Consider the following 17044-nt stretch of genomic DNA (forward strand, 5'->3'; position numbering starts at 1 on the left):
GCAAAATCCATTGAGAAGACTTTGAGCTATTTGGGAAAAAAAGTCCAAAAATTAGAGCAGAGTTTTTCCGCAATCCGATTGAATCAAGTTTTTTTTATTAATAAATACGCTAAAATCAGGCATAGGAGTTTGGTCATGTTTTTTTTAAATAAAATTAGGGATGCACCAGGATTCAGTTCGGGATTAGGCCAGGATTTGGATTCGGCCAAATCTTTCTGCCTGACCGAACCGAATCCTAAGTAGCATATGCAAATTAGGGACAGGAAGGAAAATTGCATGACTTTTTGTCACAAATAGTGACGGATGAATTTATCCCGTTTTCGCTTCACTGCTAATGCTGCGAATTTCCCGCAAAACAACGATTTTGACGTCAAAATCGACAACTGCGTCGAAATTCATTTTCCCACATAATTCGTGAAAATGGCGAAAAATTCCCGAACGGACCCCGGCGAATTTTCCAGCGAATTCGCTCCTGGAGAATAAATTCACCCATCACTAGTCACAAAACAAGTAAATGTTTTCCCCTTCCCAACCTTAATTTGCATATGCAAATTAGGGTTCGGATTCAGTTCGGTATTCGTCCGAATCTTTCGCGAAGCATTCGGGGGTTCGGCCGAATCATTTGCGAAGGATTCGGGGATCGGCCGAATAGTGGATTTGGTGCTTCCCTAAATAAAATATGAGCTAAATTCAGATTTTATTAAATAACCCCCTTATTCTCTAATAGATTCTTCCTATATAGTCTATCTGACTTATGTCTTGCTTTATTAATTCGTTCAGTAGTAGATGCTTCTTTACTTACTGAGATGCACTTTATTGAACTTCTTTTGTGTGTAGCTTCTAACATTTTGGGGTGGTCATTTTCCTAATAATACTTCACTATCCGAATGTATTTGTTTTCTTACAGAATAACCAAGGAAAAGAGTAGGTCTTCTTAAAATCGATGCACTTTGTCCAATGATACTGACACTAGTAGCGTAACTAGAATTTCCTGCCCTTGCATCATTTTATATGAAAGTTTAGTAAGATGAAGTTTTGCACAGAAATATACTGAGACTGTTAATCAGTCTCTGCACTTTTTCCCCCCACTACCTCCCACCAGCAATTTAATTCCCCTACAGGTATAGGACCTGTTATCCAGAATGCCCTGGATCTAGGGCTTTCCAGACAATGGATGTTTCCTTAATTTGGATCTTCATTCCTTAAGTCTACTAGAAAATCATGTAAACATTGAATAAACCCAAGAGGCTGGTTTTGCTTCCAATAAGGATGAATTATATCTTAGTTTGGATAAACTACAAGATACTGTTTTATTGTTATAAGGAAAAAGGAAATTATTTTTAAATTTTTTTAAAAAAATTATTTGGATAAAATGGAGTCTATGGGCCTTTCCATAATTTGGCGCTTTCTGGATAACGGGTTTCTGGATAACGGATACACTGCAGTCAACTGCCCAGTAAATATTGATCCTGTGCTTATATCCTTTCAGTACTTGAAGAAATAGTTACTTTAACACATTTCCCTGATTTTACATTTTTCCTGGTTCCCTGACAAACCTAAAATGGGGGTTGTACTGTATCCACAGTAGCATTACACATTAGCTAGATTCTGGAGAAGTTTTGCAGAGTGCCTTAAAAACCCTCCCACTGGTTGTGACAGAAAAAGAAGAATATGACTAAAATGCAGAATACATTAAATAGACAACTTCCCCTTACTGTTAGACACAGGCACCATGGCCAGAGAGAAAGCAACAGCAGCCCAGGCCCTTTGCATGAGGGGATATCTGCTCACAGGTAAGTCATATTAAATTCATCTCTGTTTTATTTGTACAATATATAGGGAGAAATGGATCCCCCTAAGTCTATTAGAATACACCAAGGAGTTCTGTGCATTGTGATGTGCCATAAAAGGCTACAATACAAAAGAGTCATGCGTGTCCTATAAAATATATCCTTATAAATGGCTTGTGATGAATTATAACCAATACTCAATTGAGTGATTACTCAATTGAACTTGTATATCCTAAGAAACAATATAAGGATATTAGGGGGAGATTTATCAAGGGTCGAATTTCGAAGTAGAAAAAGCTTCGAAATTTGATCAAATTGGAATACTTCGAATTCGAATATCGAAGTTTTTTTACATCGAATTTGGCCATTTGCGGTCGAAGTAAAATCATCCGATCGAACGATGAAATCCTTCGAATCGAACGATTCGAAGTATTTCATCCATCCATCGAACGATTTTTCTTCGACTTCAAAAAACGTATAAAAATGCTCTAGAAGGTCCCCATAGGCTAACATAGCACTTCGGCAGGTTTAATTTGGCGAAGTATTGAAGTCTATGTTTTTTTAAAGAGACAGTACTACGATTATCGAATGGTCGAATATTCGAACGGTTTTACTTCGAATCGAATTCGTAGTATCCTATTCAATGGTCGAAGTATCCAAAAAAATTACTTCGAATTTTTTTACTTCGAAAAGTCCCTCGAATTCACTTCGACCCTTGATAAATCTTAGAAGCCACCTCGGACCTCTGTGACCTGCATAAAATTACTCGGTCTTCAACTTATATATTTTCATGGAACTCTTCTGTGTTCTTCTAATATTCTCTTATCTGTATTAATTTAGAGGATACATTATTTCCAATATATTTACAGTATGGTAAAAATGCAAGTAGTGCTCATATCTCTCTGTTAGTGAGTTGGTGATTGATATGTTTGTCCCAACTTGTGCTGGAGTCTCCTGAATTAATCTCAAGCCTTTCTCCCTTTCAGCTCTCTTCAGTGTCTGGATAAATCTCATCCATGGAATTAAAATCCAGCCAATTCCTGAATATCCAGTAGTCAATCAGCCTGTCACTCTCAGTGTCAGTGATATCAGTGGGACAATTATTTCTTTCTCCTGGTATAAAGGTTTATCAACTGACAATTCGACCCTAATCTTAACATATATTTTGTCTTCTAACCCTGTTGAGACACCAGGGCCACAGCACTTCCCTCAGGCCAGTGGCCTCCCAAATGGCTCATTAAGGATCTCAAAAATTGCAAACAGAAAAATTTACACAGTGCAGATACAGGCAGACAGTTTAACCCAAGCAAGTATTAACCTGCCTGTATATGGTGAGTACTTGGTTCTCTGCAGCTCCAGTGACTTGCAGGGAGCTTGTCTTATGTACAAAACATTATAAATAATTCCCTAGTGATTAGTGATGGGCGAATAAATTCGCCAGGAGCGAATTTGTGAAACCCCAGCGAAAATTTGCCGGTGTGCATCAACAGTATTCAGACGGCCGTTGACTTTAACGCCAGCTGCAAAATTTCGTGAATTTTTCCGGCGAAGAAAAACGGGAGAAATTCGCCAATCAATAACGATGTTAAAAACATAAAAAAGGTGTTTTCAGGTTTCATTCCAATGTTTCAGTATTGGCTTGTGTTTCTGCCCCCGGGTGGAAAACAACGATCAGTGTACAAGTGACAGAGCTAGGAGGGACTGTATCTTTAAGATCAAATGCCCTGTTTAGTTATGGGGTGCGTGCTTTGTTGGATTGTTCTGGGACTGGAAGTTCTCCCCCCCAGTGTGACACACAATCCTGTAATTACCACTATCAGTAGTGATGGGCAAATGTCTCCCTTTTCGCTTCCCAGAAAAATTTGCGAATTTCCCGCAAAATTTTTGAAACGGGGAAAAATTCGTGGAAAAATCGTGAAATCTGAAAGTTCATGAAAAAAATCATGAAATGCGAACGTTTTCACAAAAAAATCGTGAAATTTGAATGTTTTCATGAAAAAAACGTGCAATTCGAACGTGTTCACAAAAAAATCGTGAAATCCGAAGTTTTCATGAAAAAATTGAAAATTGACGCCAGCGAATTTTCACTGGTGAAATTTCGCAGGAGATTTGCAAATGTATTCAACCAGCCGCGAAACGCGGAAATTTGCCACAAATTCGTGCCAGGCGAATTCATTCGCCCTATCACTTGTCTGAAGCAGCTACCCTTCCAAATAGAAGATAAAAACTACCTCAACATAACTTATGCATTATCTTATACAATACACGTATGTTTCATTTAGTCCATGACTGGGAAGCTGTGCTGCTACATGCTATACCTAAAAAACAACTCCCTCAGTGACCCACCTTTCCAAGAACCTCTATTTAAAGTGATACTGACACTAAAAAATTTATTTCAAAATATTAATCTACATGAAAAGTTACCTATAGGTCATTCGATCGTTTTTCACTGATAGTTCGGCTTTTGCAATTGTTACTTGAAGTTCCAAAACCTGACTGTTTTGTCAACCCGACTGTCACTTCTTAGCGTGTCAGTTAGAGCTTCTAATGCTAATGGATTACTAATAGATTACTTCTGAAAAAATATGGCAGCCCCCTCATAGAGGAACAGAGTAGTAAAAAAAAGGTCATGTAAAAGCATCAGGAAAATACTTTTTTTTGGCAAAATTAGAAATAGCATTCAAAGATAATGTTATGATAGATAATAAAAAAGTTTATTTTCTGGTGTCAGTATCTCTTTAAGACTAAATGGGGGCCCTAATGGAATGCATGCATCTTGTAGCTAATAGGCTGTCCAAATCTGGATATTCACCTTTAAATTAACTTTAAGGTGCATATTTATCAAGGGTCGAATTTTGAATTTGAAAAACTTCAAAATTCGAATTCAAAAAGACCAATTGAAATTAAGACGTATTTTATTTTTGGCCGAATAGGTCAGTTTTCGATCAAATAGGTACATTTTCGATCAAATAGGTCCATATTTGGCCAAATTCTTCGTAAGTAACTAATTAATAGAGCATTCGATTTTTTTTCCCAAAAATTTTTTCGATATTTTAAAGTCCACCAATTGACTCCGAATAGGTTCTAGGAGGTTCTAGGAGGTCCCCTATTGGCTAAAACAGCAATTCAGCAGGTTTTAGATGGTGAATAGTTGAAGTCGAATTTTTAAAGAGATAGACATTGCAATTGGTTTTAATTTTTTTATGATTTGTGGTTTTTGAGTTATTTAGCTTTTTATTCAGCAGCTCTCCAGTTTGCAAGTTCAGAAATCCGGTTGCTAGGGTCCAAATTACCCCAGCAACCATGCATTGATTTTAATAAGAGACTGGAATATGTTTAGGAAAGGACTGAATAGAAATATGAGTAATAAAAAGTAGCATTAACAAGACATGTGTAGCCTTACAGAGCATTTGTTTCTTAGCTGGAAAGAGTCTGAAGAAGGCAGCAGATAATTCAAAAATGATAAAAAAAAATGTAGACCAATTGAAAAGTTGCTTAGAATAAGTCATACTAAAAGTAAGGGGCAAATTTACTTATGGTAACTAATTAATTAATAATTAATGAACCCTCGATATTCGACTGCCGAATTGAAATCCTTCAAATTCGAATATCGAAGTCGAAGGATTTAGCGCAAATAGTTCGATCGAACGATCGAACGAAAAATCATTTGATCGAACGATTAAATCCTTCGAATAGTTTGATTCGAAGGATTTTAATTCATCGATCGACCGATTTTTCTTCAACCAAAAAATACTTAGAAAGCCTATGGGGACCTTCCAACATTGACTTCGGTAGGTTTTAGGTGGCGAACTAGGGGGTCGAAGTACAGTACTTCGACTATTGAATGGTTCGAATAGTCGAACGATTTTTAGTTCGAAACGTTCGATTCGAAGTCGAAGTCGTAGTCGAAGGTCGAAGTAGCCCATTCGATGGTCGAAGAAGCCAAAAAAATCATTCGAAATTCGAAGGTTTTTTTTATTCTATTCCTGCACTCGAGCTAAGTAAATGAGGAGCTGGATATTTCATCCCCTTAGCTCTGGCCTAGTAGTCCTTTGTAAAAATATATAGTGAATAAAGTACCCCCTCTTGTAAAATATAAGGATATTATTAGTTACCGAGGAGTTTCATGACCATATAAAAACACGAGGCCGAAGGCCGAGTGTTTTTATACAGGTCATGGAACTCCGAGGTAACTTCTAATATCCTCATATTTTACAACTGGGGGTACTTTATTTATTATAATACACAAATTTTAGTGAGTCATGTGACAGAAATGACATCACTACTCACCGTTTATAACTGATGACATCACTACTCACCGTTTATAAGGATATAATTTACAGGATATTCATGGCTTTTGTGTATTATAAGGATATTAATAGTGACCTATAAGTTCTATAAATATATGAAATCACTAATTCATAGATCTTGTGTATTACATGACAATCTGGCCGCTGTATAGTTTAAATCCTATTAGTATTTATAGTATTGTTTCTCATGTCTCCTCTAAAGCTAATTCATAGCAAATCATAACCATCCCTGTGTTGTTTTGTCTGCAGTGCCATTGGACAAACCAACAATCAGCCTACACAACTCGCGGCCAAAGACACATGAAGAAGTCACTCTTTATTGTGATTCAGGCAAAAGAGAGGTACAGAAATACACATGGAGCAGAATTGACGGACGCTTTCCTTCTGGAGTCAAATTTTCCCACGATAATAGCAGTATGACTATTCCCAGGATAATACGATCAGATGTTGGACAGTACCGGTGTGAAGTGGAGAATCAAGTCAGCAAGAATATTAGTGACCCCTATACACTGTCCCTATATTGTAAGTAACATTTCATTGTGGTGTTTATACCTACAGTAACTGTTTCCAGTTTATGTATCCATACAGTTTATTGAGAATGTCTATTTAGGAATTGGGACATAATACTTCCCCTTTGCATTCAAGCTGGAAAGAGTTCAATTTGAAATTTTCTTATCTTGATTAAGGGGCACATTTACTAAGGGTCGAATATCGAGGGTTAATTAACCCTCGATATTCGACCCTCAAAGTAAAATCCTTCGAAATATCGAAGTCGAAGGATTTACCGCAAATACTTTGATCGATCGAAGGAAAAATCGAATGATTAAATCCTACGAATCAAACAATTCAAAGGATTTTAATAAATTGATCTAACGATTTTCCTTCGATCAAAAAACCTTTAAAAAGTAATGGGGAAGGTCCCCATAGGCTAACATTGTAGCTTGGTAGGTTTAAAGTGGCAAAGTATGTAGTCAAAGTTTTTTTTAAAGAGACAGTACTTCGACTATCGAATGGTCGAATAGTCGAACGATTTTTAGTTTGAATCGCTCGAAGTCGAAGTCGTAGTCGAAGGTCGAAGTAGCCTATTCGATGGTCAAAGTACCCAAAAAAAACTTCGAAATTCAAAGTTTTTTTACTTCGAATCCTTCACTCGAGCTTAGTAAATGTGCTCTTTAGAGTCATAAATAGTGATGGGCGAATAAATTCACCTGGCAAGAATTTGCGGCGAATTTCAGCGTCAATTTCTGATTTTCACAAGTTTTTCATGAAAATGTTCGAATGTCACGATTTTTTTAGTGAAAACTGCGAATTTCAGTTTTTTTGTGAAAACGTTCAAATTTCAAAATTTTTCCATGAAAATGGTTGAATTTAACTATTTTTTTGTGAAAATGTTCGAATTTCACAATTTTTTGGAGAACTTTCCGATTTTCACGCCATTTTTTAGCCGTTTCCTGAATTTTGAGAACTTTGCGGGAAATTTGCGAATTTTTCAGTGAAACATTAGAAATTCGCCAATCACTAGTAATAAAAGTGGTTTCTTTATAGGTAAGATCAATGGTAATTTTTTTTTATTCCCAGTCACATTGATAACAATGAACTATGTGCTGAGTGTGGAGTCTAAGGGCTGAACTCCATGGCGCAATGTCTTCAGACACGACTGTCGGATGAAGACGCAATGTGCGGCGTTTGCATCCGACAGTTGTGTCGTGTCAGATGCATGCAGTTTGTAGGTGCGATATTTCTATTACTTAGATTATATTCGGCGTATCCATCTAGTCACATGCACTTCCTCTAAGAGCATCGGATCTGAAGACGTTGCGCCGTGGACTTCAGCCACGGCGCAACGGCGTGATTTTTTTTAATAAAATCGGACTTTTAAAAAAATCAAAATTTTTTGGAATTTATTAAACCCTGAGGATGGAAAAGTCCAAATCTGAAAATCCGGCATCTCAGACCTGTCGAGGTTGCATATAAGTCAATGGGAGAGGTCCCATTGATTTTTTGATGTGAGCTGGGTTTCGTGCAATACCCCAAAAATTTCAGGGGCAAATTCCAGAAAAATTGTGAAAATCATGAAAATCAGATGAAAAATCCAAAAAAGTCATGAAAATCAGATAAAAAATCCAAAAAAAAATCACGAATTTTTTTTCCCGCAAACCAAATTTTCGGGAAAATGTAATAATAAATAAGCATAAAAAACCCGAGCGGATGTGATCGGAGTTTGTAGCAGAAAATATTGAGATAAATTATTTGATAAATAACCCCCTTAGTATGTTATAGACTGGCTAATTCTAAGCAACATTTCTATTGGCCTTCTTTTTTATAGTTTTTTATTTATTTGTATTCTTCTTTTGACTCCTTCCAGCTTTCAAATGGGTTTCACTGACCCCATCTAAAAAACAAGTGCTCAATTATGATATAAATGTATTGTTATTGCCCTCCCCATTCATATCCCAGTCTTCTAATTCAAATCAATGCATGGCTGCTAGGGTAATTTGGACCCTAACAACCAGATTGCTGAAACTGAAGAGCTGCTGAATAAAAAGCAAATAACACAAATAATAAAACATTAAAACCAATAGCAACTTATCATTCTCTACATCATAGTAAATGTTAATACTGGTTAATTAGTATAGGGAAACAGATTCAACAGACTTTATTGATGAACAATCATTTTCTGCTTAAATCCTAAGTGCAATATATCTTTCTTTGATTAAAGGTGCTGATACAATTTTACACCATGGGAGCGCACCCCTTCTTCTATGTTTAATTAGTTGCCTAAGCCTCAAAAAAAATTGAATAGGAAGAATTTATGAAATGAGGGGAGAAACAAAGTCAATGTTTTTAATAGAAAGTGAGGCAAAAGATATGAGGGCGGTCAGTTAATATGACCTTGGAAAGACGTACAAAAGTAGAAATGAGCACACCCCTTAAAGTGGCCACACACGTAGAGATCCACTCATTTGGCGATATGCCCACATTGAGGTGGGCGATATTGGGTTGATCCGATCGTGGGCCCTGGGGCCCAACGATTGGCTCATAATGTAACCAACAGGGGCAGTCGGATCACGGAACTGCATCAACGAATAGATGTGGCCGTGATCCGACAGGATTTTTAATCCTGACAATCGTCATCTGCCTGATTTGCGGCCAGATAACGATCGAGAAAGCCCGTCGGAGGGCCAATAATCTGCCGTCTCGGTCTGTCTGCTGCTTTTATCGGCCTGTGTATGGCCAGTTTAAGTGATCATTCAGAGAGCACCAGGGTCGGACTGGCCCGGCAGGACACTGGGAAAAAACCCAGTGGGCACCCGACCCACATGGGCCAGACCCCCTCTCCCATTATTTGGGGTGAAATTTTAATAACATTTTTTTATCAACGCCGCACAGCGCATCTGGGAGGCCCTGGACAGCAGTCCCAGGGGGCCGCAACCCCCCCAGTCCAACCCTGGAGAGCATTTTTTTCTGTCACTGGGATCTGGCACCTCACTCCAAATAAAAACCGGTGGTGCAGATAGCAAGACAGCTCTGTACTTAGCACCTGCAATCTACCTGCGTGTGCCAGTGCTTCCTAATTTGCTTCTAAATGAAAAAACAAGTTAGGGGATGGGTAGAGGGTGGGAGGTGGGATACCTACATGCCCTCACAGTCCCGCCTCTTGTGAATACAGTATTGCAGGACACAGGCAGCACTGTGCTCATCTGAGGAACACAGGTCTCTGCACTGCTTGGGTGGCAGGATGCAAAGTGCAAAATCATGGTGGAGTGCACCCATTTTTCTATCTTACAGGTGTCTGTGTGGAGCCCAGTAATTGTACAGGCATTTGTGTCGGCATAGTGGGAAGTTTACTGATCACCTTTGCAGCAATTCTACTGTACATGAGAAGTATCCTTTCAGTGAGACAATGGCAGACAGGTAAGCAGCCACCCTAGGCGTGGCAGATGCACATGTGGCGATTGCCTAGGGCCACACCTCGTATTCACCTATAGTAAATATTTATGACTGTCATAAAAGTATTTAAAGGAAAACTTTACCCCCAAATTGAATATCTAAGCAACAGATAGTTCATATCATATTAAGTGGCATATTAAAGAATCTTACCAAACTGGTATATATATTTAAGTAAATATTTCCCTTTTACATCTCTTGCCTTGAACCACCATTTCGTGATGGTCTGTGTGCTGCCTCAGAGATCACCTGACCAGAAACAGTGTCGGACTGGGACACCAGGACCCACTCAAAAACCTTAGACCAGGGGCCCACCAAAGAACCATAGACCAGGGGCCCACTCTCAGTACAATTATTATTTCTCTTCCCAATCAACCTCTATTCTCCTAGTCTCTTTTCTTTACATACTATAATCTATTATTCCATCTATTTATCCTCTTTGTTCTCAAAGAAATAGGAAATGGCCATGAAATAGGCCAAATATTTAGCAGCACAAGGGCCCCCTGACACCTGGGCCCACCGGGAGTTTTCCTGCTATCCCAGTGGGCCAGTCCGACACTGACCAGAAATACTACAAATCTTAGGGGCCCATTTACTTAGCTCGAGTGAAGGTATAGAGGAAAAAAATGTCGAATTTCGAATGTTTTTTTTGGCTACTTCGACCATAGAATGGGTTACTTCGACCTTCGACTTCGACCTTCGTCTTTGAATTGAATGATTCGAACTAAAAATCGTTCGACTATTCGACCATTCGATAGTCGAAGTACTGTCTCTTTAAGAAAAAACTTCGACCCCCTAGTTCGCCACCTAAAAGCTACCAAAGCCAATGTTAGCTTTTTTTTGGTCGAACAAAAATCATTTGATCGATGGATTAAAATCAATCGAACGGATATCGTTAAATCCTTCGACTTCGATATTCGAAGTTGAAGGATTTAACTTCGACAGCCGAATATCGAGGGTTAATTAACCCTCGATATTCGACCTTAAGTAAATTTGCCCCTAACTGTAACAGGAAGAAGTGTGGAAGCATAAAGACAGAAGTCTGTCTGTTAATTGGCTCACATGACCAAACATGTACGGTTTGTTTGTGTGCACCGTGAATCCCACGATCCCATTTTAAAATAGCAGTTTTCTATTTAGGATTGCCCAATGGCACATACTACTAAAAAAGTATATTATTATGAAAATGGTTTATTTACATGAAGCAGGGTTTTACATATGAGCTGTTTTATGCAATATCTTTTTATAGAGACCTACATTGTTCAGGGGCTATAGTTTTCATTTAACAAACTGGCACATTAGTCAAAGCAGATGAATAGTGATGGGCGAATTTATTCGCCAGGCGTGAATTCGCCGGCGTCAAAAAAATTTTTCCGAAAAAACGGACGCCAGCGCCAAAAACGGGCGCGATTTCGCAAATTTTTCGTAGTTTCGCGAATTGTATTTTACGGCGAAGCGAAACGGTGCAAATTCGCCCATCACTACAGATGAAGTCTTCAAGCATTAGTAATTTGTTCTCTGATATGGAGTGTTAGAGCTTAGCAGCAGCACTAAAATCTAACGCTCATCCCAATCAGTAATCCCTGAAAATCAATGAGAATTTTACTGCAGGAGCTTGTTACATCTGAACTGATCATCATTAACACTTGTAAAAAAGAATTACAGATGGTTTGTAAATCTGACCCTAAGTAAAAAAACATCTCATTTCTTATTGCTTGCTGTGAGAACTGCATTAAATGATAATATGACGCTGGTGACCTTTAAGCACCCCATGTGATGGCCTTTCTATGACATGCCTATTGCAGTCTCAGAATAATTTTGACTTAAACTTGCAATTCTTAATTCCTATCTTCCTTAATTTCATGATTATAGATAAATATCTTTCAGTTCTAAAAACTGTAAAAGTTAATAGCAAACACGATCAACCCACGCAGAATCCCAATGTTATTGATGGAACAACGGTAAGTGTTTGTCTGTGTTTTTTTTTTTACCGTTCAGCAACAGACAATAGTCAAATATCAGTTGCATCGAGGCCAAGTAATGGCAAAGCCCATGAATCACCCACAGCTTCAATAATTGTGTGGGGGGCTCAGTTTTAGCAGAGTATAAATCATTAAAATGTGCTACACTGTAGTGATGTGCGGACCTGCAGAACCTGTGGGCTTATTGCAGAACCTTTGGGTTTACCTGCGGGCTGACTTCCGCACACAGTTTGTCCTGTTCCAGGCTTCTTCTTCCAGTATTTATTTATAGATGTCGCCTGCCTCATCCCCTTTCATGACATCAGAGATGGGTGGGTCATGAGTGGGCCTATAAATAGAAGAACCAGGCAGTTTTGGGTCAGGTGTAGATTGGGAGTGGACAGGCTAGGTGAACCTGCACATCAATAGTACACTAGACATAACACAATGATAAAAAAATATTTGACCAGAAGTAGGGACGGGGAATTTTTTCGCCTCGTTTCGCCGAAAAAATTATGGCTATAGACTTGTATGGCGGCGTGCGGAAAAAAAAAGACGCGCGTCAAAAAAATTTCGCCCATAGACTTTAATGGGCGTCTGCAAATTTTTGGCGAAACGAAACGGGTCAAATTCGCCCATCCCTTCCAGAAGCAAACTCATGTGGCTAGCCAAGCTGGTACTCAAAAAACCCAAACAATCATCATCATAATCATCATAAACGTTTTCTACACATACATCTTCTTTACATATATTTACTTTTTTAAAGAGGCTTTTGCAAACTGGCATTGCACATACCAAAAAAAAAAAAATACAAATAAATGTACATATTTATTTATTTTCTTTTGGTATGTGCAATGCGAGTTTGCAAAAGCTGACGTTTCGGCCCCATCAAAGGCCTTTCTGAGAAAGGCCTGTAGCTCTTTAATAAATTTGTTTTCTAATTTTAAGCCCTGTGAGTGCAGATTCTGTTGGAGGCATAGATATTTATTTGATGATCTTGCACCCAGGCACAGTAATGACTGGCAGAACCCCCAAATCCTTCATGAAAGATTCGGCTGAATTCTGAACCGAATCTCAATTCTAATTTGCATATGCAAATTAGGGGTGGGAAGGGGGGAAACTTTTTACTTCCTTGTTTGTGACAAAAAGTCACGCGATTTTCCTCCCCATCCCTAATTTCCATATGCAAATTAGGATTTAGATTCGGTTGGCCAAATCCGAATCCTGCTGACAAAGGCCGAATCCTGGCCGAATCCCAAACGGAATACTTTTTGTTTCTCAAAATGAGTGTGCTGCTACATACGTTTTTTTCTGATTATTACTGGACATTGCCAGGTGATACTCCTGCAGTAATCACCAATTTATGATCGACCCAGCAGTGTGCCACTCCTTAAGGGCTATTACTGATGAGCGGTTTAAGCTACGCTCCCCTGCGTTCCGTTTTTCTGCGTTCAGCCGCAGGGGAGCGCAGGAATAGACGCATTAAGCTTTTTTCAATGGGGCTGTACTCACACTGGCGCGTGTAGGTGCCGAATGCAGGTTGAGACGCAATATGCTGCATTTTTCCTGCGTTCGGCGCCTGCACGCGCCTGTGTGAGTACAGCCCCATTGAAAAAAGCTTAATGCGTCTATTCCTGCTCTCCCCTGCGGCTGAACGCAGAAAAACGGAACGCAGGGGAGCGCAGCTTCAACCGCTCATCAGTAAGAGCCTTAATGCATTTTATATGTGGACAGAGACTACTAAATGTGGATTGTTGACCACTGATTTCCGTGTGCAATATTTTTTTATGGCTTATTTTGATTTTGTTGTTTATCTCTTACCTTATAGGGACAAAACACCGTAGAGGAACCTTCATACCCAGTAAGTTGTTTCCCTCCAGATATCTCAGAGCAAATTCAATTTCACCATTAATTCAAAAAGCAAAAAAAGTAGTTAGACATCCAGTTTGGCATGATGGGACTGTTTGCAAAGAAAGCAAGATGCCAATGGAAATGTGATACTCCCCTGGCTTGTTTTTATGATATTTTACATTTGAAACAACAGGGCTGTAACTAGAGAAGAAGCAGCTCCTGCGGTTGCAGGGGAGGCCAGGAGTGTAGGGGTCCCAGTGAGGCCCTAATTAATGAGCAATCTTAATATATTGTGGTAGAACAGGCTCACTTGCCAATATTTTGGGGCCCTAAATTGAATTTGCTGTAGGGCCCAGTAACATCTAGTTACACCACTGGGGGTAACATTGCTGTAAATACAAACAAAACATGAACTTTTGTTTAGAAATTAGAAAGTGTTTTGATGCCCTGCTATGCTTGACGAATTAAATTTACAACACTAACTTTACTCATGCATCCATTTATTATTTTTTTTAAGGAATATAGCACGGTGGACTCTGGATACATGGTAAGCTCTTTCCTTCCAGATATCTCAGATTAAACGCAGCCTAACCATGTTCTCATAGGTAGATATCCAGATAGGTGTGTTGGGGCTTTCAGCAGATGAAAAGACAACCTTCTTCAGTTCTGGGAAAAACACTGAAATATCTAGGGTTGTCACCTGTCTGGTTTTGACCCGGACAGCCCAGTTTTTTGAAGGGCTGTCTGGGTCAAAACTGCCTGCCGGGTTTTCCATATTAGGAAAACCGAGCAGGATTCCCTATGATTGACACGGCGATCAGCCAATCGCCGAATGCCCCCCCCCAACATCAATGCCCGTCCCCTCCATGTCACGGACCTGCCCCCTCTGTGTCACGGCAACGCCCCCTGCCCGGTCTCCGCTGGGCTAAAGGGTGGCAATTGTAGAAATATCCCATTCAAATCCAAGTAGCAGGACCAATTCAAACACAAAACAAATGCTTCCAAACATTGAGGTGTTCTCTCCTCTTCAAGGCCAAGATGGCCGTACCCTCTGCAGCACATAACGTCATCGCTCCACGTTTCAGAGTGAAAATTCTAAATAAAAGGACTCCAGAGACTCAGGTTCAATGGCCAATATAGGTCTTTCTTGCTAAAGTTCCTGGATGCTCCTAAATTGCTATTCTGCCTTGATCCTTGACCTCCGGCCTTGACTCTGAACCCGCTGCCTGCCCTGATCTTTTTGCCTGGATACGACTACGAACTTTCTCAACCCTTCAGATACTGCGAATCAGACTTTTTTGCATACAGCTTTGGGCCCGACTCAAATCAACTAGAAGTGTTAGGCCCTGACATGAGGCACTAGTTGCTTGCTGGCTCTGGGAAACAGGGATCTGAGGCTTTGGTTACACAAACTGTAGTTAGAGGAGATCAGAATCCAGTATGATAGCAGGAAAGGCTCTAGCCATGTTTTTCACACAATGTTGAAATAAGCCCCCTCCCTGGCTATTAAACCTATCCTAAAACCCTAGCCAACAACAGGTCTGCTTCCATGTATGCCTTATACACCCTGGTCTATTTCTGAGCTGCATGAAAGATCCTAGGAACTGTGTATGTCAGTGTATTTAATAGCATTCTATGTATCTCCTCATTACAAGTGTTAAGCGGAATGTAACAAAAGTCAAAAATGGCACAAACATGCTCGCTAAAGTTCGCTAGCATCTTTGAGAAACTTTTTTGCACTAACAAAACAAATTACATTCCCCCATAATACACCTATAATCCAAAACAAGCCCCCAGTTGATATGTTCTGGCCATTGCGTGTGCTTATACCAAACAATTAGCACTGAGTGAGCTTAAACCAACATATCCTTTTACGGCCTACACATACTGTAAGATAATATACTTTAGACACTGATAAACTATTGGAAATGATTTATTAAACAAGTTCTCTTTTGCAGGGGCTACAAGATCGATCATATCATATCTACAATGACCTTGACATGAAGGGAGCAAGACATGGATAATTCAGATTCATGAAGCCGTCGTATCATGGCACCATCAGCATTCATTTCACCTTGCTACCAATTTACTTTTCAGAGATAAAAAAATTCCGTTTGAAATAGTATTCCATTTATACTGCATTGTACTTTTTTCTCTTTAATAAAGGCACGGTTATGTGACAGTAATGTTTTTTATGTTATATGTGGTTTATCTTCCCTTGCCAATTATAGGAGTAATTTATACTGACAGAGTGCAACATAGTTGGTATGTAGGTGTTGCCTACCACATCCTTGCATTAGTTAAGGGCAGGTTAGCATAGGTAATATTTGGCATTTCCTGGGGCTCCAGCACTTGTTACTTTCCCATAGTTAATGAGTCATCATCTAATTGATGTCAAAAGGTGGAAACAAATGTGCTTACTGAAAAGCTGCTGCTCCACATGTAAAAGGGCCACCCGTCGCTGATGGGCACCCATTACAGACAAATGCATATGCAGGGCCTTTACTGTAAGAAGTAGGTATATTTACAATGATGTGATGAGCCAAGGAACATTTTTATTGAAAGCAACTTCTTTCAGGGAGGCTAGTAACAGACTGGGGCACTGGTTGTCAATTTAAGCATAATAGTTACACAATGAACACTTCCCCAAAGGTTCTCCACTAATCTCACTCTCTCACTCAGCGTTCCTCTCCCAAAGCCTCTAGTTTCAATGTCATGCAGAAATGCACTAGCAGAGTGCCATTAGCCAGTATAGGGAGCCTTCTCCTTGCCATACTTTCTCTGGGTGTCCCAACCAAGTCTGTTGTGTACACATACAACACACAAGCTTCACCTGGCTGTCTCACTACAGCCCCATAGTTTCTCTCTAAGATATACCTGTAGCTTATCCAAACTTGCACAAATAACATTCAGGATTAAATTAAATATTTGATCAGCCAAATTCAACTTCAGAAGAATACTCCAGACTTAGGTTTTCTCATAGACTTTGGATCTGGAGACCTTGCTCATCAAACTGAACTGAGCGATAAATGCTTTAGGTACCCTTCAGATTATTCTGTTTGTTGCATTGAAAAATGACTTACTGGTAGCCTAATGATAATGTCCATTAGCTGATTTCTGACTGAATGAAAACTGTGGCAAGAAGCCTTCTCCTTGCCACACTTTCTCTGGGTGTCCCAAGTCT

The 17044-nt window shown here is 39.4% G+C and overlaps 1 protein-coding gene across 3 annotated transcripts; it reads left to right on the top strand.

Annotated features, from left to right (window-relative positions):
- Window positions 1-1392: 1392 nt before the first annotated feature.
- ceacam19lx.L (carcinoembryonic antigen-related cell adhesion molecule 19 like gene X L homeolog) lies at window positions 1393-16042 on the top strand. Of its 3 annotated transcripts, none has more exons than XM_041569582.1 (8): window positions 1396-1793; window positions 2777-3121; window positions 6350-6622; window positions 9890-10015; window positions 11921-12009; window positions 13838-13870; window positions 14378-14407; window positions 15819-16042. In XM_041569582.1, exons 1-8 carry the CDS (start codon window positions 1733-1735, stop codon window positions 15882-15884), a joined length of 1023 nt encoding a protein of 340 aa, XP_041425516.1. In that variant the 5' UTR covers window positions 1396-1732; the 3' UTR covers window positions 15885-16042. The 3 variants fall into 3 exon arrangements, with proteins under 3 accessions (XP_041425517.1, XP_041425516.1, XP_018081809.1); XM_018226320.2 differs by having other exon boundaries at window positions 1399-1793; window positions 9890-9985; XM_041569583.1 differs by lacking the exon at window positions 2777-3121 and having other exon boundaries at window positions 1393-1793.
- Window positions 16043-17044: the final 1002 nt, after the last annotated feature.

The sequence above is a fragment of the Xenopus laevis genome, chromosome 7L (assembly GCF_017654675.1).
Source record: "Xenopus laevis strain J_2021 chromosome 7L, Xenopus_laevis_v10.1, whole genome shotgun sequence".
In the NCBI taxonomy this organism is placed as follows: domain Eukaryota; kingdom Metazoa; phylum Chordata; class Amphibia; order Anura; family Pipidae; genus Xenopus; species Xenopus laevis.

What these genes read in the sequence shown, in the direction of transcription:
- ceacam19lx.L (XM_041569582.1), top strand. Translation starts at nt 1,733, where the DNA reads ATGGCCAGAGAGAAAGCAACAGCAGCCCAGGCCCTTTGCATGAGGGGA. An exon ending in AGTGAGACAATGGCAGACAG is followed by an intron (nt 10,016 to 11,920) that starts GTAAGCAGCCAC and finishes TCATGATTATAG; the next exon opens with ATAAATATCTTTCAGTTCTA. An exon ending in ATGTTATTGATGGAACAACG is followed by an intron (nt 12,010 to 13,837) that starts GTAAGTGTTTGT and finishes CTTACCTTATAG; the next exon opens with GGACAAAACACCGTAGAGGA.